At 39.3% G+C, this 27135-nt stretch overlaps 4 protein-coding genes across 5 annotated transcripts; 2 read left to right on the top strand and 2 right to left on the bottom strand.

Annotated features, from left to right (window-relative positions):
• Positions 1-129: 129 nt before the first annotated feature.
• On the bottom strand, positions 130-7595 carry casp3b (caspase 3, apoptosis-related cysteine peptidase b). Its single transcript, XM_066649950.1, has 7 exons — positions 7472-7595; positions 6498-6591; positions 4586-4701; positions 4369-4497; positions 3999-4174; positions 2243-2354; positions 130-600 (listed from the first exon to the last, which is right to left on the bottom strand). The coding sequence occupies exons 2-7, from the start codon at positions 6572-6574 to the stop codon at positions 368-370; spliced, it is 843 nt and encodes a 280-aa protein (XP_066506047.1). The 5' UTR covers positions 6575-6591; positions 7472-7595; the 3' UTR covers positions 130-367.
• A 1442-nt stretch (positions 7596-9037) lies between these two features.
• On the top strand, positions 9038-12565 carry dhrs13l1 (dehydrogenase/reductase (SDR family) member 13 like 1). The gene is made up of 5 exons (XM_066648899.1): positions 9038-9329; positions 9813-9931; positions 10041-10164; positions 10838-11164; positions 11906-12565. The coding sequence occupies exons 1-5, from the start codon at positions 9209-9211 to the stop codon at positions 12166-12168; spliced, it is 954 nt and encodes a 317-aa protein (XP_066504996.1). The 5' UTR covers positions 9038-9208; the 3' UTR covers positions 12169-12565.
• A 1732-nt stretch (positions 12566-14297) lies between these two features.
• cenpu (centromere protein U) lies at positions 14298-19688 on the bottom strand. The gene is made up of 12 exons (XM_066649715.1): positions 19565-19688; positions 19015-19123; positions 18655-18904; positions 18471-18555; positions 18257-18361; positions 17374-17461; positions 17193-17292; positions 16936-17014; positions 16754-16801; positions 16476-16537; positions 16188-16344; positions 14298-14728 (listed from the first exon to the last, which is right to left on the bottom strand). Exons 1-12 carry the CDS (start codon positions 19601-19603, stop codon positions 14606-14608), a joined length of 1245 nt encoding a protein of 414 aa, XP_066505812.1. The 5' UTR covers positions 19604-19688; the 3' UTR covers positions 14298-14605.
• Positions 19689-21425: 1737 nt separating this feature from the next.
• slc25a51b (solute carrier family 25 member 51b) lies at positions 21426-26349 on the top strand. 2 transcript variants are annotated; one of them, XM_066650036.1, is made up of 2 exons: positions 21426-21556; positions 22971-26349. In XM_066650036.1, exon 2 carries the CDS (start codon positions 23046-23048, stop codon positions 23991-23993), a length of 948 nt encoding a protein of 315 aa, XP_066506133.1. In that variant the 5' UTR covers positions 21426-21556; positions 22971-23045; the 3' UTR covers positions 23994-26349. The 2 variants fall into 2 exon arrangements, with proteins under 2 accessions (XP_066506133.1, XP_066506134.1); XM_066650037.1 differs by having other exon boundaries at positions 21509-21638.
• Positions 26350-27135: the final 786 nt, after the last annotated feature.

Raw genomic sequence — 27135 nt, forward strand, 5'->3', positions numbered from 1 at the left:
TTTTATTACACATTTAACTTAACTCTATCTGATGTTGTGAAGCATACACTGAAAATGTGCATTTGCTCTGGATGTTGGCATTGCAAAAACAGTGAAGACAAAAAAATAAATAAAAACAAGAATGCTTTTTTAAAAAGTTTATTCACGGGCACTGATCCACAGGGCAAAAAATCAGGACTGCTGATTATAACAATTTTTATAGATTTTAGGTATCATTTAAAAATATTACTGATATCCTCATTCTGTGGATTGTCTACTTGGACCCTGTTGCTGAAGAAAGGCTTGCGGTGTGTTTTATCCATATTTCTGTCGTGTTTGTATTTAATATGACTCCCTATTAGATCCAATTTCATTTCATTTGAAACTATCAGTCACTGTGGAAATACAATTCTCTGGTGAGCAAGGACTGAATGCAAGGTATTTGTTTCATGGCGTTGAAGCCTGGCAGGCTGCTGGAAGACTCGAACTCTAGCGCCACTTTGCGGTTTACACGTGTCATGATCTGCATGATTTCAAGTTCTGTGCTGTATTTATCCAGCATCTCGCACAGAGAGGATATGAACCAGGATCCATTGACTGTGTTTCTCCAGGAATAATAACCTGTGTGAAAGGAGATTTGTATACATGAATGAAGTGCTGAACGCACCCATGTGTACAAACATGCAGAGACAATACCACCACGAGTGATTTCATATTCATGCAATTGTGCTAAATTTACAAATAACATTGGAGTTTCTTTGAACTGTATAAGACTAGTTTTGACTTTGATCTGTTGTCACAACCATTTTTAGGTTTTCTTTTATTTTTTGCAGAGTTTGAACGCTCCCTACATGAACACTAAGCTACAGATCAGTTCATTTTAAAAGTATTTTTTGTGCTTTAAAAGGTGATATTTAAAAATAATAAAATTACACTTAACACTCATTTAAATGGCAGCAGTTGAGCCCTGGCTTTTCAGGTTGAAGATATAGTCAGGGGCTATTTCACTTATTCATTCATTGTCTTTAACTGTTTACTCAAGTGCAGGGGCATGGTGGGTCCGGAACCTACCCAGGATCACTGGGTACAAGGCAGAAACACACACCGGAGGTGGTGGCAGTTCTTCACAGGGCGACACTCACACATTCACTTACACCTATGGACACTTTTGAGTAGCCAACCCAATTAGTAATGGGTGTTTTTGGACCGGGGGAGGAAACCAGAGCACGCAGAGGAAACCCACATAGACACAGGGAGAACACACCAGACCCCTTACCACACCTGGACCTCAGAGCTGTGTGAAAGCGACACAACATGCAGCACCACTGTGCCACCCCGAAGCTATTTTAGTTCAGGACAGGTTCATTTACATACCCTAGCATTACAATTATGGTCACAGAAACTTAGAGATCAACAGGAACATCTACATTTGTGTGGAAATTCCAGTTCTCTCTGGTTATTTACATTCAGAAGCTCCAGACCTTTTAAGGCAAAGCAATTTGTTTGAGGGGAAAATAAATCACTGTTGTTTGTATGTGGACGAAGTTTAACTTGTAAGTTTTTATTCACTGTTTGATTCACCACAGAAACTCATTTGTAACTCGAGTTTTGTAGCAGTTCCAGTGATGCAGTGATCCGAAACAGCAAAAGTAAGTTACAAGTCAATATTGCCCACCTGTGGAGCAGAAATAGAGCAACTTCCTTTTCAACATTTGGAATTCTCTGTTGTCTAAAAAACTAAGATGCCTCTGCCATGAGCATGAGACAGAGAGAAAGCCTATCACAACCGGGACACTGGGGCTTTGTAAACACATTAGGGTGGTTTCCAGCACACAGACAGGCTGGAGAGCTAGCAAATGATGAGAAAACACCTTTTATATAAAAAAAATGTATAAAAAGCATTTACGTCTTGTAAAAATGCAATTTTGGCTGTTTATACATACACACCATAAGAAAAAAAAAAAAGAAAAATGTTTGTAATTCCAATGAAGTTGGGACCTCAAATTCAAAATGAGTGAATATTTGCAAAAAGAAAAAAAAAAGTTTATCCATTTGAACATTAAATATCTTGTCTTGTAGTGTATTCAATTGATAAAAGGTTGAAAACTATTTGTAAATCATCATATTCTGTTTTTATTTTTGTTTATGCAGCGTCACAACTTCACTGGAAATGGGGTTGTAGATTTTACTATAAATATACTGCTTAGAAAAATTCTGAAAGGTAATAAGTAGTTACAGAGTCTTAGAAAGACCAGACTACTACCTGGGGCAGTGGAGTATGCATACAAGAAATCTGCCTCAATTGGAATCTTGTATTTATCCCCACCACCGCTATCAGTCTCAATGCCAGGGTCCAGCTCTGCCCCTCGACATGCCTGAAGTCAGTACACATATGGAATAGATCAGAAAGCTAAACAAGAACAGTAAGATCATCATCTTATGACCAAAATACACATTCTTATTTAAATTAACACTGTAATTTAAGGCATCTAGGTAAGTAAAAACTAAATGTAATGATGTGCACTTTAAAAATCACCCATTTATACCTTCTTAGGAACATGGCTTGCTTCTTGAATCGTAGTAGAGTATATAAAGGTTTTTGTAACCATATGTTTTCATTAGAAAATACAGCCTAATGAGCAGAAGAAGTGCTTTAGGTGACTGCTTTATTTTAAATAAAGGGAACTGAGGTGTTCCAATCACTTCCGTGGCCACAGGTGTATAAAACCAAGCACCTAGGCATGCAGACTGCTTCTACAAACATTTGTGAAAGAATGAAATCTCAGGATCTCAGTGAATTCCAGCAAGGTACCTTGATAGGATGCCACCTGTGCAGGTTTTTGGACAATTTAACGCTCCCAAATTTGTGGAAACAGTTTGGGGATGGCCCCTTCCTGTTCCAACATGCACACCACTACACAAAGCAAAGTCCCTAAAGACATGGATGAGTGCAGAACTTGCCTGGCCTGCACAGAGTCCTGACCTCAACCCAATAGAACATCTTTGGGAAGAATTAGAGCAGAGACTGCAAGCCAGGCCTTCTCGCCCAACATCAGTGTCTGACCTCACTAATGTGCTTCTGAAAGAATGGTCCAAAATTCCCATAAACACACACCTAAACCTTGTGGAAAGCCTTCCTGGAAGAGTTTAAGCTGTTTATGCTGCAGAAGGTGGGACGACATCATATTAAACCCTATAGGTTAAGAATGGGATTTCACAAAATGTCATGTGTGCACAGGCAGACAAAAGAATACTTTGGCAACGTAGTTGTTCCTGACAGTGATTCCAGCAACCAATGACTGTATAGAACACACACTGTGTGCCTCCATTCCCTCCCATTCAATAGAAATGCAGCCAACAATGTCTACCATGTTGTCGAATTTGATGCCATATTCTGCACAGCAGAGTCAAGATGTGGAGACACCACTTCATTTGTGTAGTGATTGTGTGCAAGAATTTCCATCAAATTCAAAATAGGTAAATATATAAAAATAAAATATATATATAAAAATCTCAAACAGCATCCCAACTTTTTTGGAACTAGGTTTGTGATATGTGATCTTTTCTAAAGTAGTGTTTAATGCACTGAAATTATTAACACCGAGTTCCATTAATTTTTCTCTACCTGTAGTTTTGAATCTGTACTTTCATCCATGTAAGATCTTACAGAGCCAAGATCATGATTAGTGTAATGATTAAGATAAGAACAGCTTTTTTCAGTTTTGATGAAACACCTGGACACACTGTTTTCCTCAAAATGTTTTCAGTTGTTGCTTGGCTACCTGATCTGGATATGGTATAGAGCTAAAAGTAAAGACATAAACAGTTTCAGAACCAGTCTGAAAGTAAAAAGACATTTGCGGATATTCCTAAACTAAAAACATGACTTCAGAGCCACAGTCATAGCACTAATGACCCCTGAATGACCCCGGGTGACTATGTGTACTTTTTATGAGATGTTTGCTGTTAAACTAAGATAAAAATATTAATTATAATCATGTAATCATTCTGAATCAGACCTGTATGAAGAAAAGTTTAGGTTTGCCAGCTAGAGAAGGACACTTGTTTCCTTGGAAAAGTTTAGTTAGATCCTTTAGCTCCATGGATGCATCAGTGCCAAAAATCACTCCATCGTCCCCATGACTCAGCATCACACAGACAAACATGGCTGACTGGCTGTGGTCCTCTTTGGATGCTGAAGGTGAAAAGGAAAACAAGACAAATCTAACGTTATTCTCAAGAGCAGAAAGAATGTAGAGAATTTACACGTGTAACAAGGGCTAAAAGACATCAAAATAATTATAATTATCTAAATGTTTCACTTGTTTCAATCCACATGAGAAAAGGATTTATCGTGTAATATAAATGAGCAATAACACCATATGAAACCTGATGTTAAAATTGCTTCCATTTGTGCAACAGTTTGGTCGTTTTTTAGTGTAGTTTTAAAACCCAGCTTCTGGAAGGTTTTCAAAACATTCCCTGCATCCACATCTGTTCCATTCCGTTCAGACATCCCTGTCAAGGTGAATAAATATAAACATGTTATAATTCTCATTGAGGGTAAATGAGGAAAATGACAATTATTGTCTGCTTTAGTTCTTACCTGTACTCCTGTGAAAATTTTTGTTGTTGATGATGATACATTTCCCCATGTTGGGGAAGTCCATTCGGTATCTATACTCATCAGGAGCTACTTTTACTTTTGTAGGAACAGAAGACCTGAAGAGTGTTAAGATATAATTAGTTGAGGTGATTTTGTGGGTTAAAGCATGTTGATGCAATTTACAGAAGAATTTCAGTAAACAAAAAGGACTAATTAAAAATAATATTTCAGCATACCCACTGAGATGTAAAGAAATTAAAAATACATCTTTAGAGAAATTTACCCAGACAGAATTGGACATAATTGCAGAGATAGGACCCTTGGGGCCTAAAGCACTCAAAACATCTGCAGTATACTCTGAAAGTTATAACACAACCGAATTATGTTCATGTAATATTTTAGAGTCTGTTTATATTATGCTCTAAGGATTAGAGTATTGATTTATATAAACTAGTATCCTCAAGTATGTCAGCAACACTATGAGGTATGCAGAGCACTGTATCAGAACTGTAGCACCTAAATAGCACTGATTTGTTTAGTAACAGTACTTGTGTTAACAACATCATGCAGAAAAATGTCATTCATTCATTATCTATAACTCTTACCCAGTTCAAGGTCGCGGTGGGTTCAGAGCCTACCTGGAATCATTGGGTGCAAGGCGGGAATACACCCTGGACACAGGGCAACACACACTTGCACCTAGGGACACTTTGGAGTCACCAATCCACCTACCAACGTGTTTTGGACTGTGGGAGGAAACCAGAATACCCGGAGGAAACCCATGCGGACACGGGGAGAACACACCACACTCCTCACAGACAGTCACCCTGAGGAAACCCACGCAGACACAGGGAGAACACACCACACTCCTCACAGACAGTCACCCGGAGGAAACGCACGCAGACACGGGGAGAACACACCACACTCCTCACAGACAGTCACCCAGAGGAAACCCACACAGACACAGGGAGAACACACCACACTCCTCACAGACAGTCACCCGGAGGAAACCCACGCAGACACGGGGAGAACACACCTCAATACTCACAGACAGTCACCCGGAGGAAACCCATGCAGACACGGGGAGAACACACCACAATACTCACAGACAGTCACCTGGAGGAAACCCATGCAGACACAGGAAGAACACACCACACTCCTCACAGGCAGTCACCCAGGGGAAACCCACGTAGACACAGGGAGAACACACCACACTCCTCACAGACAATCTCCCGGAGAAAACCACACAGCCACAGGGAGAACACACCAGACTCCTCACAGACAGTCACCCGGAGGAAACCCACGCAGATACTGAGAGAACACACCACACTCCTCACAGACAGTCACCTAGAGCAGGACTCGAACCCACAACCTCCAGGTCCCTGGAGCTGTGTGACTGTGACACTACCTGCTGCACCACCGTGCTGCCGATAAAAATTTCATTCAAATGACATTCTACAAATATTTTACAAATATTTGAATGGCAAGTTATATCCTGATTTATAATTAACACGGTAAAAGAAGTTAATAATGTTTAAAACTGTTTTTTTCTTCAAAACACTGCATGACTTTGTTTGCTTCTCAAAGACTGAACTGACGAACAATTGTGGAAAATCATTTTAAGTGAAAGGAAGCTGAACTCTTGGTCTGGAACAAATCTGTCCTTTCTCAAACAAACCCAACTGTTTCTCTGTTCTCCTTTTAATATATCAAAGCTATACTGAGTGTAAATGTATTATGGGATTTTTATTTATTTACAAAGAGTTTCCTGAAGTAGGATTAACGCCCACAACCCCAGGACCCTGGAGCTGTGTGGTAGCAATACGTCCTGTTGCTCCATCATGCAGCCCATAATTTAGATGATATCACTCATCATTTCTTTTTTTTTTAACCAATATTACAATTATTTTACCCTTTGAGCTGAAATCCCTTGGCATCCACACTGTCACCTCCAGCTGCTGCTGGGTCACCATTCTTTTGCTCAGACATAATTTCTACAAAACACACTGAAATGAGAGAAACAACAATAATTTAATGTTTAGATTTAAGAGGATAAATGCAGCTGCTATAATGACTACCACATTATAACATTTCACATTGAGCACAAGGAACTTCAGTGTCAATAATGCTTGTCTGTACATGTGATTTAGCTGTTGCTCATGGTACTAATGTGTTTGCCACACTCTGTACCTCATACACTGCCTTTCCTCTTTTGACTTCAGTTGCATCTAGTTTTCAGTTTACTGACTCAGAGTAAGCTCAGAGTCCAGAGTCCTATAGGGAGATTAATCTCAGGAAACCCCGCATGTTTTCTGTTATGAAATCTGAACTTTCCGCAATTAATTCCTTCTGTAAATTAAAAGTTCTGTAAAGTGTCCAGGGGATAAATGAAAGTTAAACTCTTTAAAAACGCCATGTGTGGTATGTAAGTTAAAAAAAAATAGATAAAGTGATGAAACAATCTTTAAAATGCCAACTGATAGGAATGTGGGTGTGGAGACTGAAAGCCAACGAGACATAAGTAATGCCCATCTATGAAGAATTTCCCTATTTTTAATGAGTTGCACTTCCACTTTTAGAAATGAGAGGTTTTCAAAAAGAGTGGACATACAAGAGAAGACTGTTTTTGTTAACAGACTGTGTACGTATAAGTAAGAGGCTAGCCACCTCCACACAAGTACAGACACTAGCACAAATATCAGTAAAAAGCACAGGCCCAACGCTACATGTTTTCCTTATCAGCAGTAAACCGGTTGCGTTGATATATTTCTCCATAAACACTCAGAGGCGTGTTACCAAAGCCTAACAAATACAGTACACGTCACACACCGGTAACAGTAAAAAAAAAAACAAGTTATTAATGTTAAGCGACCATATCATACTTACAAAGTGCCCTGTGAAGATTGCAGGAAGACTTCAAATTTGTGGCTGTTTCAAATGGGACGTTTTGGAACGTGTTTAAGCCGAGGGCCTGCCCACAGATGCACTGCAACCAATCAGACGGCACTACTTTTTTCCCACAGATGCATTGCAACCAATCAGACGGCACTACTTTTTTCCCCAGCCCCTCCAGCTGGCAAGTGACGTACAATAAAAAAAGAGAGTGTTCCTTAGGATATTTTAAGCAGTTAATTTGTATTAACCACACTGACCCATCGCCGGATCACTACACTCATCGCCCGTTTTATCAGCTCCACTGACCATACAAGAGCACTTTGTAGTTCTACATTTACACACTGTAGTCCACAAGTTTCTCTACTTCCTCATCTCGGTTTCACTGCATTTCATCGTAGAACCATTGAAATTGTGAAACGTTTCTTTAAACTATTTGAGAAATTATGGTGTGTGCTTATACAGCAACTTTTAGAAAACGGTTTCCTGAGTTTGAAAATGAGTCGTTAAAGAATCTGCTCCTCCCTCTGTTCGCTGCTGTCACGACTGACACGGAACATGAAACAACCGTTTTGTGGGTATCTGCAGCTTTACAGGCAGCGCGGTGCCGCTAAATAGCCCCAACTGGGTTTGTTGTCTTTTGGTAGGTCGGTTGTCAAAATGTTCACAGCGTGAATGACTGAGAAGTTTACTATGCTCTGCACCGGAGTGCTGTGTTCCTGCTTTTGCTCCCAGTGATTCTGTAGGCTCTACTGTGACCTTGGACAGGACGAAACATGTACAGAATTAATGAATGAATGAATAGCCGTCTATTATTAATCTGGTACACGTATGGGAAATAGGTAAAAAATAAACCTATCAAACAGTGTGAAAAAATGTACTAAACTCTTACGCAAGAGTGTATGCAAAAGACGTCATATACCGGTATGCATTTTTGCCCTCAGCAATTTGTACGTAACGCCCATGAGTTGAACTGTTGTTTTTAAGCTTTGAATTTAGAAAAACTACATTAAAATGGATTTATTATTATTATTATATCCCATAACATATTTAATACAAAGACTAATGAAATTAGTAGATTTTTACGTAAACCGTATTCCTCAGTTGGAGTTAGTAACCCAGTAAACATTTTGCCGTTGATTCAACGTTGAAATAACGTAATGACTGCCGTCTAATCAACGTATTATTAAGGTTGATAATGAAAGTTGAAAAGACGTCCCAACACAGACATTGAAAAGACGACTATTAGACGTATTTTGGGCGTCCATTGACGTTATTAATTGGTCCCGAAATAAATGACTTGTTTGAAACGCATTTTGGACGTCCACTGACGTTATCAATTGGTCACCACTTAACTAACTTATTAAGATAGATTTTGGACGTCCGTTGACGTTTAAAATATGTCCTTGACGGACAGACTACTTTTAGACCTATTTTGAACGTCCGGGGACGTTCCTTGTTTACTGGGTAATTATTTTTAATTTTTAAACATTAACATCTGTGCTGTTTATTTCTCTATAAAAATGGAGTCCATCATTTAAAAAGAGCGAAAGTGAATAACGTCATGCTTATATAAGCGTTTCATGCTGACACACACACACACACACACACACACACAGGGCGGAGATCAACAAACTCTTTAAGGAGTTTTCGTTCTTTAGGCGATTCAGATTTGTGGGTCCCTTATTTCACCATTTCAGCTCCAAAAGCTGAGTCTGTTTGGACGCAAGCATGTTTCTGGTGGTGCTGGTGGCGCTGTTTGGAGCTTATTGGATCTTCCACAGGATTTACGTCCAGAGAAAAACGTGCAAAAGCACAATGACTCTCTACGGAAAGACTGTAATCGTCACAGGTATTTATTATATTTTATTATATGACGGATTGCCTATATATGACACTGATAGAAAACATCACCACTGGTCACACCGCTCTATCAGGGATGGAGGTGGTCTGATACAGTCATGTTACTCTCTCCAATTAAGCTAATTAAATTTGATTTGGATTATCAGCTAATATAATAGATTTTGCTCAAGTATACAGTAACTATAAAAATGGTTCTCTTACTGGTTATTTATTGAAGGTGTTATAAGGTGAAAAATGTAAATGTTACTTGTGCAAAGTCAAGTCAGCTTTAAAGAGAAATAGTGCATTAAAATATAAAGAAAAAAAGTGTTTACACATAGGTCTTTGTTTTATTAACTTAATCTGGGATGTAATAAATAACCTAAACATATTGGTGTAATATATATCTAAGCGTACATGACACAACAAAGAGACCCTGAGAATGAGCTTTATAGATGTGACCACACTGTTAACTAAGTGCTTTGTTTGAAAGGCAGTAATACGGGCATTGGCAAGGCCACAGCTCTGGCTTTGGCTCTTAGAGGCGCAAGAGTGATTGTGGCCTGCAGAAATAAAAATAAAGGAGAAGATGCAGTTCAAGAAATCAAGAGGGTGAGAAAAGCAACATAACACACACTCAGCAGCATCCTTTATTTACAAGGACTAATTTGGTCCATTTTTTGAAGTCTATGTGTAAATTTCTATCTTTTTTTTTTCTCAGGAAAGCGGAAATGATGAAGTGGTTTTCATGCAGTTGGACTTGGCCAGTATGAAGTCCATCCGGGCTTTCACAGAGACTTTCCTCAAGGCTGAGAGCAGACTTGACCTGCTCATTAACAATGCAGGTATGCTAATACACACACATTCATTCATTCATTCATTATCTGTAACCGCTTATCCAGTTCAGGGTCGCGGTGGGTCCAGAGCCTACCTGGAGTCATTGGGCGCAAGACACAGACACACACATTCACTCACACCTACGGACACTTTTGAGTCGCCAATCCACCTACAAACGTGTGTTTTTGGACTGTGGGAGGAAACCGGAGCACCCGGAGGAAACCCACGCAGACACAGGGAGAACACACCAACTCCTCACAGACAATCACCCGGAGCGGGAATCACCCCTGGAGCTGTGTGACTGCGACACTACCTGCTGCGCCACCATGCCGCCCACCCACATACAGTACATGTCAAAATTTTGGGGCAGATTAAGGTGGGAGAGGTGCACACACTTTTTTCTTTTATCTATGTTTAAATTTAGGAGGTTTGCTGGATGTTTGTCCAAAAATAGACAATATAATCTGTAACAAAGGCTCATGTGCAGAACACTGGTGTCTGCAACACTTGCACTTTAGCTACTAAAAAAGTAGCGAAATTTCCTCATTAGACAAGGTTTCTGGATACGTTTATACATGCAGTGTATCAGTATTCAGATAAACAGCTGAATATTGAATGTACTGCATTCTCTTTCTACTACAATATGTATATGTTTTGCATGCTTCTTGTCATCGGTTGTAGGACTTGCTGTACCAGGACGCACAGAGGATGGCCTTGGCCTTGTATTTGGTGTCAATCACATCGGCCCATTCCTGCTGACTAATTTGCTTCTGGACCGCCTGAAGGAATGTGCGCCGAGCCGAGTTATCAATGTTTCTTCACACGGCCATAGTATAGGAACCATTGATTTCAACTGCATAAACACACACAAAAGACTGGGAATGGGCTCCTCTAACATGGACATATTCAAGACATACTGCCACAGCAAGCTGTGCAATGTGCTCTTCACCCACGAGCTGGCCAAGAGACTGAAGGGAACGAACGTTACCTGCTATAGCCTACACCCAGGTGAGTTTAACCATCAAAGTTTATGATGTGGAAAATTAAAGAAAGAACGTGATGTTTTTTTTAAAAACAAGAACACATTTTAAGCCAACAGTATATACTAAATGAAAAGGATGTTGGGTTTGTTCTATGTGGTGTGCACTGCATGCCAAACAGAACAGCTAATCACCAGTTTTCAACAAGCAACAAATCTAGCTTTCTCCAACTTGTCCCCAACACAACCTATCATCACCCATGCCCTGGTGAATTTTCTCATACATACATACATTTTTAAGTATACTTATGGCAGCATGTTCAGCAGTAGTTTGGTTTGTTTTTAGGTCTATTTTCTTGTCTTATTCTATTCCATGTGGACAAATTGCTAGGCTTACTGATCCCTAATCCAAGGGGCTATTCCACAAAGCAGGATTTCTCTTTTTAGCCAAAGTCAAGCCTGTCTACTAGGGATATTCTTACTGGACAGTCCTCAGCTTTGGACCTAAGATATCTGGCTAAATGAGATATTATTATCAAAATTTGTGGAATTGCCCCAGCTTCAGTTTCAGTCATGCTACAAAGGGAGGCTAATTCAACCGTAATAGCCGTACACAAAGACCCTTATTTCTTGAAGCAAAAGGCACCCCTGCTTAAACTACTATTGAAACCCTGGTCTGCAGGGTGGAGAAATGTGGTGTTACACACTACACAACATCAAATATTCAGTTAACCCAGTGCTCACTGATGTTTCTTGGTTGTGTCCCACAGGGTCAGTGAAGTCAGAACTTGCTCGGGACATGAGTTCCTGGTACATGAAGATTGCAAAGACTGCCATGCAGGTGTTTTTCCAGACTGACCCCATGTCCGGCTCACAGACTACACTGTACTGCGCTCTAACAGAGGGCATTGAGCCTCTGAGTGGTCGCTACTTCTCAGACTGTGAAGTCAGAAACGTAAAGCCAGAAGCCAGGGACGATGAGATTGCCAGAAAACTGTGGGAGGTTAGTGAGAGGCTCTGTGGTATGGCCTGAAATTTGTCCAAACATAATTAAGAGACCACCTTCATGCAAAATTGTTTCATAGTCTATGTTGTTGTAATCAATGCAAATAATAAACAGTGGCTAAATGCTAATGGGCTACTCACAACAGGTATCATCAAGGGACAGAAGTTTCAGTTTTTGGAATCCGCATTTCAATTATTTTAAAAGTATTTTCCTATTGTATTGAGGAATTGTCTTTTTTGAATGTTTTGACAAAGACCAATCCTTGCTTAAAAAGGTGAAGTCTTTATTGGACAGACCTTTAATACTCTTTACTCCCATCTGTTTATTATGCAATGTTTCAAAAGTGTAACTTGAACATTCTGTAAAAGTGTTTACATAGCTCAGCTTTCTTTTAAGTGTTTTCTTGTAAGCAAGTAAATAAATAAATGGCTAAAATGTAATCGAATAATAAATGCATTCCTTTATGTACTGATATACTTGAATACATTTTTTAAAAATATATCACGATTGAATAATATATACTGGACTCTGTTGGCCAGCTGCTGCTGACGGTGGAAAAACTGCTAGACAAACCTGGTGGGTCCAAGCAATGTGTTGAAGTAAAAAAAACTTCACAGTGGCAAGATGAGACTTGCCTAGAATTGTTGAAGGCCCTCAATACTAGGGGATGGTCTTGACTGACACACCATTCCAATACTGCATGGACATCTGATTCATATACCAGGGTGTTGTTTTCTTCCCCCAAATGTATGTTCCAATTATTAGGCTATCACACTTCTCATCCTACCTGGGGAAATGTTTTGATGCCAAGACAAATGAATGGAGAATCCGTCCAACCTTCAACATTCATTCAGGGTCACTAAGGCTAACTATTGAGTTTTTGTACTATCAGGGTGAATTCCATTCCACCCCTTGCCACAGCCACTTGGCTCTACCTTTCTGTTTTGCTGCGGGGTAGGGTGACAAATTTTTCATACTTCAAATGAAGGGTTATGAACCACTGACAAAATGGCTGACTAAACAAATGTCATTATTTTCTCCTTTAACAACAGTGATAACCATTGTTATATCTTAGTTTTAATGTAGTTTCAATGTATTAATTTCTTCTTCACTTTTTACCACTACACATTTTAATTCAGTTCTAATGGGAAAATGACACTGCCCACTGGATATCTCCTACTGGCAGTATACCAGGCAGTCAAATAGGAGGCCCTGAGGTAGAGTCTGTACACTCTAGAGCAGGGGTGGGCAATCTTATCCCAAAGGGCCGGTGTGGCTGCTGGTTTTTGTTCCAACCAACCAGGAGGTCACATGATCGTTTGTTTTACTCAAGCCAACTAATTAAGGAGTGAAATCAGGTGTGCTTGAGCCTGAATGAACTTAAATCCAGCAGCCACACCGGCCCTTTGCGGATAAGATTGCCCACCCCTGCTCTAGAGGGAACTATCCTGGCTGCAATGGAAATGCCCTGGGGGATCTCCCAGGAGTAACTGGTGGGGGCAGACACACCAGGACTTACCAAAAACCCTTTATACACACTGTTGCCACCACGACATAAAAATAGACTAAAAGAAATAGATGAAATAAAACATGCCATGCTGATGGGATGGCAGAAGCAGCACCATTTCAAATACTATCTAGTGTCTTACATTCCATAATCTTCTAGAAATCACGTTGTCATGTTAGGGAACCACATTTCAATGGCTGGCAGATGTGATTCACCCCTAGAAGAATCATTTAAAATCATTTCTTTTTTCAATATACCCTGTGTATCACTATCTTGACACTAACAAATCAATGTACATGAGGTCCTCGTGTTACATCAGTCCCGGGTTGCGATGTTTCGTGGTTACGACACATCTCCCATTTACTGTATAAAGCCTCGTTTCGACTTAAGTGGTTTTGCGTCGTAAACGTCCTAACGCGAACTTCGTGTTCGGTGTGCGCGGCGGAAGAATACACGGTTACGCGGCTCGGGACCGAGGAGGATAGGTGTTAGGATAGGATAAGTGCTTACAGTATGTTATTTACGTATCATATGTACGTATGTTCCGACTTACACCGAAAAGATTTTTGGTTTACGACGAGACGTAGGAACGGATAACAACAACAACAAAAAAAATAATCACCTAAAATCTATTTTTTTATTAATTAGTTTATTAGTACTCTTTACAACAAGATATCTATCCATTTTAGCTTTAGTTCTTTACAACAAGCAAAGTTTTAGTGAAGGTGAAACTGCTTAAACATGACAACATAGTTAACCATGAATCAGCAGAAATAAAGGTTTTGCCTGTTCAGAGCAAACAAAATATTAATGAATAACAATCAATGCTTATCACAATCAACTTTACATTAAACAATACAAATGGTTACAATTAGTTCTCTTTAACTTTAAATACATTGAACATGCAATATTTACCTTAACTTAAATTCACTGCTTATTTATATATTGTATGCAATTTTATTTGTGACCATTTTCCTCCAAGACTTTCTGTAGCTTGTCATTGATGGTCTTTAACTGGGTTTCAGTTCCCATAATACTCCTCGCCTCCAGAAGCAGTGCAGGCATGCAAGAGGGGCCAAACTGTCAGAGATAATAATAATAATTATGCAAACAGCATAAAAACATCTGTGTAAAAAGTCTCCAGACCCCTAATAATCTACCAGGACTTTGTGAGGGTTTAAAAAACAGAACACAATGAAAGATTTCAAAATTTTCTACCCTTAATTTGATATATGTACATTATTACATGTTCAAATTCCTCTTTAGCTTTTAGCAGAGGCCTGGAGGTTTTGTATCAAAAACTGACTGACAGGAATAACTCAATTCCTTCCACCTTGACTAAAGTCCCAGCCTTACAGCACCATGCTGCCATTCAGACTTCTCATTTTCAAGAGTTAGGCCTTACTTATTTTAGCAAAACAAAGCCAATCCAAATTCTGCAAAAGTACAACAACAATGTCTCATAGAAAAAGAGAGGTGCTGAATTAGTTGAGGCCCTTTGAAAACATTTGAAGCATTATTGGGGAAATGGGGGGGGGAGGGGACACTGGGAAAATATTTAACAGAGTGTTGTTAAAAGATGACTTGATGCAACACAGCGGTAAACATGACCCTTTCATGCAAGGTGGGACACACCCTCGAGGGGGCGCCAGTCCTTCACAGGGCGACACGCATTCACTGACACCTAGAGACACTTTTGAGTCGCCAATCCACCTACCAATGTGTGTTTTTTGGTCCGTTGGAGGAAACTGGAACACCCAGAAGCAGCCCACCAGACACGAGGACACCAAACTCCTCCATGACAGTCACATGGAGCGGGACTTGAACCCAAATCCCCAGGCTCCTGTAAAACCTAATCCTTGAAAATGAGAAGGTCTGGATGGCAGCATGGAGCTCCAAAGCTGAAATTCACCTGAATTTAGCTTTAGTCAAGGGGGAAGGAATTATGAGTTATTCCCATTATCGGTCAGTTTTTGATACAAAACCTTCAGGCCTCTGCTAAAAGCTACAAAGGAATTTGAATATTCAGCATGGCAATGACCCAAAGCATACCTTTAGATAAACAAAAGTCAAGGATTATTCCAACAAAACAGGCATATAATTTTCAGAATGTTTCAACAACTAAAATATTGTCTTTGTATTAATTTCAAATAAACAGAGGGTTTAAATAATTTGCACAATGTCCCAACATTTCTGAAAATTGAGTTTGTAAATCTAAAATGATTTATTGTTGCCTATTTTTTACATCACAGTAATCTGGGATTATAACATAGGAGTGTATAGTTCATGAATCAACTGTACAGACCAGACTTAAGACTGTCTTTTAGACCAATACAATACTTTATCTTCAGATCTCATTGTAATTAATGAAAAATATAAAATACTACAGCAGTCAGAGTAATAAAGTATTTGTAAAACACAAGGACAGTTTCTGCTCTGCCCGTGTTCAGAAAAGCTCCAGCCAAGACTTGGTTCCCTTATTATTAATGCTTCCCAGTTGTCCTTAGTTTAAGATACACTCCACTAAAAACATCCTCACCGTTTCTGGCTCATCAGGATGAGCAATGCGGTACTCCAGGTACCTCTGGTTTAAGTCCTTCAGGTTGGTGAGAAATGTGTTGCTGGTTCTCAAAGCGTTTAGTCTTTGTTCCAGCTGATCATGCTCCTTCTCAAGTTTCCTTACTTTAGCTTCACTCCTAATAAGATAAGATATTATTAGGAGATACCATACAGCTTATGCAAACACTACTTAAAATATGCTAAACATTAATAATAAATGTGTGTAAATTCTCTACCGTTCAGCATCAGCTGATGTATCATTACTTACACAAATAGTTCATTCTTGGCCTCCCAAAGCCTAGTGGTTTTTTTATTCAGGGCACTATTAATCTGAGCCAAGACAAAACAATAAAGCAAAACAAATCATTACAGAATTTAAAAAGACCATATAATCATTTCTAAATTATTTAAATTACTAAGGTCAGCTTGCAATTGTTTGGGATATTTCCAGCTCCCATTATAGACAGTTGACCAATAAGTCAAGTGTCTCTATCTAGTGTTCAAAAACAACCCATATTTCAAAGACAAAACATTCAGCAACATTACCTTTGCAGCCTCCCGCTTCACACTGTAAAAACCCTTAGTTGCTGTGATCTACGGAAAAAAAAAAAAAAAAAAAAAAAAAATCACCTGAATTTAGCTCTGATTAAAATTCAAGCTTACTGCAAAAAAATTCTCTTTTGCACGCATACACACGTAATATTACTTATTGCTGGTTTCAGACGTACCATGTCATTGAGTTGTTCCTCAAATGACTTAGAAAGAGCATCTATAGCTTTTATAACAGAATCAGAGTTCACCGTCTCCCTTCACAAAAGCATAAAAGCCAATGTTTATTGAACAAAGTGTTATTGGGGGAAACAATAAAAAATGAATCTTATTTTAAAAAAAAAATCTTATTGTAAATTATAAATATTTATAAACAGAAAATAGCACTCGTTCTTCATATCATGTCGATTTTTCTCATGCGATAGTGAACACTTACTTGTATTGGGTGATAAACTCCTGAAACGCTTCAAGAACAATATCGAGATCTATTGGATTTCTCACAGGACCACATTCCCGCTTCTTCAAGTTTCCTGTGTCTATAACAGAAGCAAAACAGTATTAAAACCAACTCATTTCATTATATTTTCATAAGGTTTTTTTTTCTTCAATATTCTTACCTGAGGATCCAGATGAAGACTTCCTCTTCTGTTTCTGACCTCTGTGCCGACGATCGGATAATGTAGATCCCTTCACCCTGGAAGGGTGCTAAACAGAGACAGCTGCATCAAAATTACTCTGACTACAAGGTTATCCCTAAAAATGTAACAATACATGATAGACAAAAATGCATTTTAAGCATACATACAGGGAATTGAAGGGTGATATCATTTATATATTTGTTTAAATACTTTGTTCATCTATTTAGTTAAGTTGGTTTGACCCAATAGCCCAAATTAGTAGGGAATTGTGCTGCTCATGAATCCATAAGTGGTAGGGAGGGGTAGTCGGTCAGAGCAGGAGCATGTTTTATTTTTGATATGTACATAAAAAAAATGAAGCTCTTACTGTAATTTAATTTTATGAACCACTTAATAAGTGACAAAAATAAATAAAACATCCTAGGCAAATGGGATGAGTTTTCCTGATTTATTCACAGTACCAGTCAAGAGTTTGTACACATCTCATTATTCATTGGTGGAATAGGGCTGTATCTCTCTATAGACCTGGGTACCAGCCCCTACCTCTGCACAACCCAAGCTGTCAAAGCAAAAGGTGGCTACATTAAAGAATCTAAAGTATAAAACATTCTAGTTTAATACCTTTTTGTGTATTACATAATTCAGTGTGTTCCTTCGTGGCTTCCATATTCATTTACAATGTAAAAAAAAGGGGGGGGGGGGACACCCCACTGAATGAGCATGTGTCTGAACATTTGACTGATACTACATATATATAGTTTAGAGGCCAAAAAGTTGGTAAGGGTAAATGTTTGATGCCTCTTGTCTAGAACCACTGAATTAAAAAGGTGAAACTCCAGGAAAACAAAACCAGAAGCCTCACAAAACTCTCATCTTCATCCGTCAAATCCTCTGATGATAATGATGGCCGTCTGGGGGTCTGAGAAGGACCGGCATCAGGTGACTCATGTGTTGAAGCATCAAAATCCTGAAAAATGGCAAGAAAGTATGTTCAGCTACAGGTGTTAATATTGGGAGGGAGGTTGCAGTTTTTACATGGCAAGTGGCAATCAAATAATAAATAAATAAATATTCACATCAGACATAGGTGGCTGTGAGATTTTAGACTGGGCTCTTCTCTGCTTGCCATCTTCTCTGTTCTCTGAAAGGTTCTGCAGATTTCTGTGAAAATGACAGTATAGACATACCCACACAAGTCATACAACATAAGAAAAAATCATCATTGTTATTTCTAAACTGCAAAGATTTATTGCAGAACACCTTGTAGACTGTGGTCCTGGTTGTGTCTTCTGCACCGCTCTTTGATTCTTTTTTAATTTTGTGCTCTTTTGCTGTGCTTGGACATTATTTTTCTGCTTTGTTTTGGCATGAACCTTTTCAAATGGGTCTGGTCTCTTGAGAGTTCCTTTCTCTCTGTCTGCACCTTTCTTTCTTTTCCCTGTGGCCTTTGGAGCACTGTCTAATTCAGGGCTACCTTCATCTTCTAAAGCAGTGCTGTGAAGAGGATTACCTGAAAACAATTAAACAAATGTGTAAAACATTACAACTGACACAAACAGTTGAAAATTAAATTAATTAATGTACAAAATGCTCCATGTTGATCAAAATAGTTGCACATGCCATGTGAAGAATAGTGCTCTTCCTGAAGAAAACTGGCCTTTTCTATTGAGGACACGTTCAAACTTTCTGGGGTATGTCCAAGGTCCTCGTCAGCGTTCTGATTTCTTTTCTGGAAATAAAAAACACATCTCATTTTAAGGCAAAGTGACATGAAATGCATATTAAACGTAGACTAGGGTGCACAATTTCAGGAATAAGCATAGAACTCCAAGAACTAACGAAACTGAACACTACGACATCCCGAGGGGAGTCGATACGGGAACCGACACATAAATACATAGATATAATGTTGGTGTATAAAGGGAAACGAATTGCAGGAATTATGGGAATACGAAATGAATCTTTGTATCTCCAAAATAAAGAAAAAATATATTCGTACCGAAAATGAAGGCATTTTAATAAGCATTTTAAGTAAAAACATGATCAGTCGTTTTGCTTCAACCTCAACAATTAATTTCTACGACGTTACACCTAATAACAAACGAGACGTAAACAGATAGTATCGCTGGTTAAATTATAACCGTTCGACTTAAACCATTTCCTCTCTCACCCGTACCAGCATTTCCGCCATTCGACTCATTTTGTCCATTAAATGAAATCGATATCAAGCAAAGATAGCCATTAGCGAACTAGCTAAACTAGTTCCCGCGAATGATTTGTAAACTTCGGCTCAAACCATAGTGGTAAAATGGGGGACACGCGTGATAACAATTTAAAACTACATTAAAGAATTACTAAAAAAACAATTCCTATCTTATGCTTACAAGTGAGCCTTTAAATATCATAATACACTTTTAATAGTAAATAATAATTTGGGTCTTAATTTGAAATGAACAGTGAATTAATCTAACACCCCCCCCCCCCTTAAAATAGGTAGGCCGACTCTACATTTATTTTTCCTCGCAGTCTACAGAGTCTGGACAGCTGTTTACACGAAGTAATGTTGCCACCTGTTGGTTTCACAAGGGAAAAAATCTGAAGTATTCTTGGCATTAGTATTTTCAGAATCCTTATGTAGTTCTCAACGAAAGAAATGAGGGATTTAATGTTCTCCATGTATCCTAATGACAGGAAAAATACAATAGGTTGTAGATTTACAAAATATGCTCCATTTATCACCTCCCTGCCTTAGTGTCACTGCAGCGGTGAGAATGATTCACCCAGACAATATTGGTTCAGTGGTGGCTAATAAATTATGCAGAGCAATTCATAGACTTCAGCTATGAAGGGCACTTGTGTAGTAAGTGGAAGTGATGAAAGGAACGCTGAATTCAGAAACGAGGTAATTTTAATTATTAATAATGATCCTATATATGGTGAATTTCAAGTTAAATTCAAATCAAATCAAATTTATTTATATAGCACCTTTTACAACTGGTGTTGTCACAAAGCAGCTTCACATAGTATCAGAACAGAACATTTAAATCAAAGCCCAATGCGAGCAAGCCGAAGGCGACAGTGGCAAGGAAAAACTCCCTCGAGGCTGGAGGAAGAAACCTTGGGAGGAACCAAGACTCACAAAGGGGACCCATCCTCCTCTGATCAAACTATAGATTGAATTTTATATTATCACCAATTAAGTGTCATTATGCTACACTACAATAATAGTAATAATAATAATAATCATCATAATAGTGACATCAATCTTGGGGCATAATAATAGTGCAGCAGATTGGAAGCATCAGTCAGAGTGTTGCTAATCTGAGTCCATTTCTACTTCAGTGTAGTTGATCATGGTGAGTGGTCAGAGGCTGGCAGCAGGAGATGGAGGTGAGCAGCTGGTCTGGTCTGGTCTGGGCCGCAGGAGAATCCAGCAAACAATCTTCCATCAGTGGGCCACCATTTTCTCAGAAAACAGTAAAGGGAAGCAGTTAGTTTAGTTGAGTGTGGCAGAGAAAAGGAGCATGTGAATATTTTCATTAGTGTAGTGACGGATCTGACTGTAACAGACTGGGAGGAGGGAAACCAGAAGGAGCTCAGGCAAAGACACCCTTCCGCTCCAAACAAGAGAAATTGTGAGCACCTCATCCGAGTTTACCCTGATTCCCTATGTCCATGAGTTCCTGAAACGACAACCTTAAACTAGAAAGAGGTTAGTTGCCAAAGGCTAAACTGAACAAGTGTGTTTTGAGCCTAGACTTAAACATAGTGACTGTGTCTGTGTCCCAAAAACTAGCTGGAAGATTGTTCCAGAGCTGAGGGGCTTTGTAGGAGTTAGTTCATGTGTTGATTTTGTTACGTCATAGAAACAGAACAAAAATGATTAATTTCTAGGCTATATATGGGCACATTTAACGTGTGTTCTTTCTACAACGTGGCCCCTTTAAAGAACAATTATTGGACAACTCGGCACCTTTTGACCCAGTCGGCATGAAACCAGACAGACGAGAGGCGTTTATTTTCCTGCAGGGGTCAGTAAAGCGCCCACCGACGTGCACCCTGTTTCTCCGCATAAAAGAAGAACAGTTCGACCTGTCAAAGGGACAACTTTTTTCTTTTCCTGAAAGCCGCCGCTAAACGGTGTCGTGGCGGCTCGGAACAGGTAAATGGTGGCATTTTGGAATTCATAGCTCTACGGCACCCTTCTTTTATACGCTTGGTGTTGAAGGTTTAAGGCGGAGAAGGTAAAGTGAGTGCAAGTCACGACTCGACTGTGGCCTGAACTTGAACACGCTGCTGCTCTGCCGTTGAAGTTGGCTCTTATTTCCCTACATCCTTTAAAAAAAATCCATTTGACCTTAAATGCTGCAGTGTTTACATGTAACGGCTGCAGCACTTAAGGTGGAATGGAGTATTCGCATAAGACACTGGAAAAAGAAGCTAAACCTCGTCAGTTTGCAAATGTCAGTTTTGCTATGCTAGCTAGCGTCTATGGTAAAATAATTTTTAATTTTTTAATGCTAGAGAATCCAGACACTAGAAAACTTGGTACTATAACTGTTCGTTCAAGGAGAGGATTTTAGATTTTTAAAATATATATATGGACGTGATGTTTATATGTAAATGACAGTATATTTGTAGGCTTTATTGCAGTGAACCAGTTGACTCCTTTAATAGCTTGCGTTTATTGCTAGAAATGGGCGGCCCGCTTTGGCTCATTGATGATGGTTATTGTCTAGTTTTAAGTGTTTAATAAAAAAGTGGCAGGTTTGAAAAGAACCATTTTACTGCTACGATCATTTTGGTTGGAGACTTCAGTGTTGTGCACTGGCTGTTTTTTTTTTATTATTATTATTTTTTACAAGTCACGCGCACTGCTCATCTTATCCCCCCCCCAAAAAAACAAAAAAACAAAACGGGCAATTCACAAATACAAAATAAAAAAGAAGCCATTAACCTGGCTTTTCTGTCACTGAAATTAAGTAACGTCATCTTTTCTGACTGCGCTGTGTTTTAGCTCATTTTAAAAGCAGCCTGGGCGGGAAATTAACAGGTTGTTTATGCAGCTCAGTTACAAATTTGGATGCGAATATTAATTAGTTGGTTTTATTTTAGACCTGATTTGCTTGCAGCTCATATTTCTAGATCAAATTCCTAGACGTGACAGTTTCTTGTAGTTTGTCTAACTGCACAGACCCTCTTTATACACATTCACATTTTTTTAATAGTATGATCTGCTGGCAGAGTTCTGGACTGTGCACTGGGTCTGTAGTTATGTAACAGGTCTTATCACTGATGTTGGAACAGGCATAGACGTGTATTTAAAAAAAAAAAAAGGCCTAAATGTAATATCTATACACGAGCAGAACGTTTATTGAAGGTATTCTGTAGTAACTTTATTTTTCTTAATTTTGTAACTCAGTTGGGTTGTTTCCCAGACAGGTATTAAGATAATATATGCTCCTTTTAAGTGTAAAAATCATCATTCAAAATGCATTATGAAGATAATTGTTGAAATGTTAATTACTAAAATTCATTATTTGTTTTTCCCCTTTTTCTTCTCCATCCTCAAACAGGTTGAAATACGGTTGAAGAGCATCCATATGGATGTGGGATTCCACCACATTAGAAAGCTGCATGCCTAAATTTCCATGGGTGTGGTCACCACCATGGACCGTGAATCAGCCCAACAACCCCAGGCCTTGCCCCCAGCACAGGGCAAGCTAAGTAAAGGTGGGCCTGTTTTCACGTCTAACAAAGGGACTGGGCTCGGGCCTCAAGGCAAACACTATGTATGTGGATCTGTGGCTGCTTTTACCAATATCGTCATCACGTTCCCCATCCAGAAAGTGCTGTTCCGGCAACAGTTACATGGCGTGAGGTCTTCGGAGGCAGCGAGGCAGCTCCAGCGTGAGGGATTGCGTAATTTGTATCGTGGCCTCCTGCCTCCACTGCTGCAGAAGAGCACCACTGTGGCCATCATGTTTGGCCTGTATGAGGACTTCTCCCATCTCCTCCTTGGACACGCCCATGTCATTGGATCTCCCCCAGAGCTGCTGACTCGTAGCATGGCAGCTGCTCTGGCTGGTACAGCTGAGGCAGTTTTAACTCCGTTTGAGAGGGTGCAGACACTGCTGCAGGACCACCGTCACAATAGCCGCTTCCACAACACTGCACACACTTTCCGGACTCTTCTGCGCGAATATGGAGTGAGGGAGTGTTATCGCGGCCTGGTCCCTGTGCTGCTGCGAAATGGACCAAGCAACGTGCTCTTTTTTGGCCTGCGAGGGCCAATCAAGCAGCAGTTGCCTGACGCCCATTCCAAAGTGGGCCACCTGTTCAACGACTTTGTTTGTGGTGGGTTGCTGGGTGCAGCCCTGGGCATCATGTTCTACCCATTGAATGTTGTAAAGTCCCGAGCACAGGCCCAGGTGGGAGGCAAGTTTGTGCCCTGTTTGCAGGTGCTGGCCACCATTTGGAGAGAAAGAGGTGGAAGTGTAAGCTTGCTGTTCCGTGGAGCCACACTCAACTACCACCGCTCATTGCTCTCATGGGGCATCATCAATGCCACATATGAACTCCTGCTCAAAGTCATCTGAGGAAGGGAGGAACAAATGAGCACACCTGAGGATGGTTTCTACATAAGTGGGAATTTTCCAAAGCTAGTGGATATTTAAAAAAGTAGAGTTTCTCAGTTTGCCAGTTGACTTGAACCCAAAGACCAATATGAACATTCATTACAGATCTAATTTCTGGATTAAGCTATCTAGTGTGACGGGGACATCTTGCTTTCTGAAAGGTCTTTAAAGTTGTCAACAAGGACAACTAACTAAGCCAAATATGAAGATGGCTAAGCCAAGAGTGAGGATTGTCCAATAGGAATCCCCCCCCCCCCCCCCATTATACGGGCTTGATCTTGAGGCTTAACTTATCTGATTAACTGACAAATCCTGCTTTTGGGAATACTCACACTTCCTCTGAGCTGAGGATATTTTACTCTTTGCCACGGCACATTTGTTTGACATCCTGGACACTGCCATTTTCTTTTTGTATTCTAACAGGTGGAACTGCACTTAAAAGATCTGTGTATGAAATTAAAGCTCTTCACGTTGTATTATGTGATTTTATTATTTATTCCCCCCCCCCAAATTTGACAAAAAAGCTGTACACATGTATGGATCCCTTCTTATGTCCATAATTCTATAAGTATTAGGAAGTGGTCAATGAAGCCTGGGAAGGGGATTATAAATTAACTTGTTACCAGACTGAACATAGTTTGTCCCAGACCATTTTCAAGAGGCAGTCCACTTCATGTTAATTGTATCAATAAAGCGCATAAATTGGTGCCTGGACCATACCAGATCATTATTCAGTTCATTCTTTAGTGCTTTGATAATTTGAACCTTGTTAAAGGCACAATAACCTTCTGTGCTGTTTGATTAATTGTGGAGATGGCACCAAAAGATGGCAGCTGGGACTTCCAATTCAGCCATACTAGAGGAAGTTGATGGCTGCATTCTCCTTGTGGGAGGAGGATGAGCGAGCTCTCTTCCTTTTGTCATGTCACTATATCAGTCAGTCAAGCAACTGGTCGGTCATGGCAGTTGGAAACTTGACCTTTCCTGGAGCACATAAGTGACATGGTGTGTAGTTACAAATCCGTGTATGACAGTTTTTATTGTACTAACATTTACTTTATGGAAAGGCCCTATACAATAAGATTTTTAGTGGTGGTGGGAGGGGGATTGAAAGGCAAAAATGAATGCAGAATCAGTGAAAAGTGAAATCGTACGTCAGAGAACTGGGCAGTATGCCAATGAAAAATTGGGTGTATGCCAGTGCTGCGGCTTGCACGTTCTTGGAGAAAATAAGGGTGACACTTGCAATGATGATATCAAAATTGTACTTTGTCTTCAGTTTACTTGGGTGTGACAAAATATGGCACATTGCTGAATCATCAGATGTTAAGTCGAATCCAATGTAAAGCCTCCACAGTCTTTGCTTGTCAGTTGAATAGCATTCAGGTTTGCTAATTCCTTTATGAATTTTTCTATTTCTTGTTATATATGTTTATTTTGTTTGTTTGATTCCTGTGAGGAGTATGAAATATTGGGTTATTGTAAATACAAAGTAAATGAAAAAGTACACTTTGTTACATCGTTGTGTAAAGTATTTATTTCATTTTAGTCAGAATAATTCATTTTAATGATTCATTTTTGATAAGATTTTCAGTTTTGAAATTTGATTTCAATATTTCATGTCTCTCTTATACTGTAGACTCTAAAATAGGTGAAAGTTCATACTCCATTTCCAGGAAAAGTTGGGGAATGTTCTTAAAACACAATATAAACTGAAATCTATAACTTGTTAATCCACTTTAACCTTTAACGAACAACAGGAAAATTAAATGATTATCATAGGTTTCCATTGTCCATTTAATCTCTGATCATTTCGGGCTAAAGAAAATTAACGCCTTCCTCTCTGCAAAATAAAGTGTCAGGTTGCATTTCTTGGTGCGGCAGCAGGCTGTGTTAAGTGAGAGTGATTTTCCAAAATGATCCCAAGCCCATGTGGCTGTGTCCAACAGTTTCTCAAACAATACCACCCCAGGGCTCAATATTCACAAACACGTTCAGTAGCTGTTCTTCTGCTTGGCTTTTACACAGCTAGGTTTCTCCTGACTCCCTCAAACATTTCATATTATGAAGTGTAGATGATGAAATGCCTGAATATTTCTCAGCCTTGCACAGAGAAACACTGCCTTTTAACGGACTGTCATTTCTCTCAGGATGTTTGGCACAATTTGTGAACCATGACCTATACTTCTGAAGACTAACTGATAGATCTGATGACTAAACTGCTGATTGTGGAACCGTCCAGATCACTTACTTGTAAAAGCATTTCAGCATTATTTTGCCTCTGGCCAAAATGCAGATGTCATTCTATTAATTTTTTTATTATTGTATTTAAATGTGAGTGCAAATATTGAATTTGTTTCACTTGTAGTATTAAACTTAATGATTTAAAAAATTACAGTATTTAATTTTATTTACACGTTTCCCAACACTCTGGAAATGGGGTTTTTATAAACACGCACATTTTTGTTCTGCTATTTATGTTACACTTTTTTTCCCACTCCTTTCTACATACACATACCAATGCAGCTTCTTGGCTCTAGTCACTTGCCCACACTCCCTCTGCATAACCTCTGCTGACATGATGGGCTCAACCTTTGAGTTTGAGTGCTTTTTGTCTTGATGTCTTGCCTCTGTAGAGTCTTTTAGCTTTACAAGTGGCTGTAAAGTAGCCAGCGGATGGAGGAAAATAAGTGGAAAATACTGATGGAGACAGTAGCAGCCTTAAAGAGAGATTTAAGGATTACGTAGACTAAAAGGTTTATAGGGACATTGGCTTGTGTGTGTGTGTGTGTGTGTGTGTGTAACTTTTTCACACACAGACAGATAAATACAAAGACAAGCCCTGTTTCTGTCATTCTTCATTTTTAAGATCTACGTCTGTCTTCCTGAATATTTTCCACTTCTTCCAACTGCTGGCAAATACCTCTTGGTCCTCAAAAACATTCAGGTTTACACGTGTCCACAGTACATACCTTGTACAAAGAAATGAACAGAAATGAGGCCTTGCACAAGAGGTTTAATGTGCAGAGGTAGTCGTCATTAGAGGCCGTAGAGAAAAAAGATTAGAAACTATTATTAGTTTATTGCTTAAAGGATTTCCTTG

Source organism: Hoplias malabaricus, chromosome 17, assembly GCF_029633855.1.
Source record: "Hoplias malabaricus isolate fHopMal1 chromosome 17, fHopMal1.hap1, whole genome shotgun sequence".
In the NCBI taxonomy this organism is placed as follows: Eukaryota; Metazoa; Chordata; class Actinopteri; order Characiformes; family Erythrinidae; genus Hoplias; species Hoplias malabaricus.

Excerpts from the sequence above, each read along its gene's own strand:
- slc25a51b (XM_066650036.1), top strand. The coding sequence starts at position 23,046 with ATGGGTGTGGTCACCACCATGGACCGTGAATCAGCCCAACAACCCCAG.
- dhrs13l1 (XM_066648899.1), top strand. The coding sequence starts at position 9,209 with ATGTTTCTGGTGGTGCTGGTGGCGCTGTTTGGAGCTTATTGGATCTTC. Across the intron at positions 10,165-10,837 it reads CCTGCTCATTAACAATGCAG|GACTTGCTGTACCAGGACGC; the intron begins GTATGCTAATAC and ends CATCGGTTGTAG. Across the intron at positions 11,165-11,905 it reads CTGCTATAGCCTACACCCAG|GGTCAGTGAAGTCAGAACTT; the intron begins GTGAGTTTAACC and ends TGTGTCCCACAG.
- casp3b (XM_066649950.1), bottom strand. The coding sequence starts at position 6,574 with ATGTCTGAGCAAAAGAATGGTGACCCAGCAGCAGCTGGAGGTGACAGT. Across the intron at positions 4,498-4,585 it reads AAATTTTCACAGGAGTACAG|GGATGTCTGAACGGAATGGA; the intron begins GTAAGAACTAAA and ends TCACCTTGACAG. Across the intron at positions 601-2,242 it reads TGCATACTCCACTGCCCCAG|GTTATTATTCCTGGAGAAAC; the intron begins GTAGTAGTCTGG and ends CCTTTCACACAG.
- cenpu (XM_066649715.1), bottom strand. The coding sequence starts at position 19,603 with ATGGACAAAATGAGTCGAATGGCGGAAATGCTGGTACGG. Across the intron at positions 19,124-19,564 it reads TGGCGGAAATGCTGGTACGG|AAAAGAAATCAGAACGCTGA; the intron begins GTGAGAGAGGAA and ends TTTTATTTCCAG. Across the intron at positions 18,905-19,014 it reads AGAGCACTATTCTTCACATG|GTAATCCTCTTCACAGCACT; the intron begins GCATGTGCAACT and ends AATTGTTTTCAG.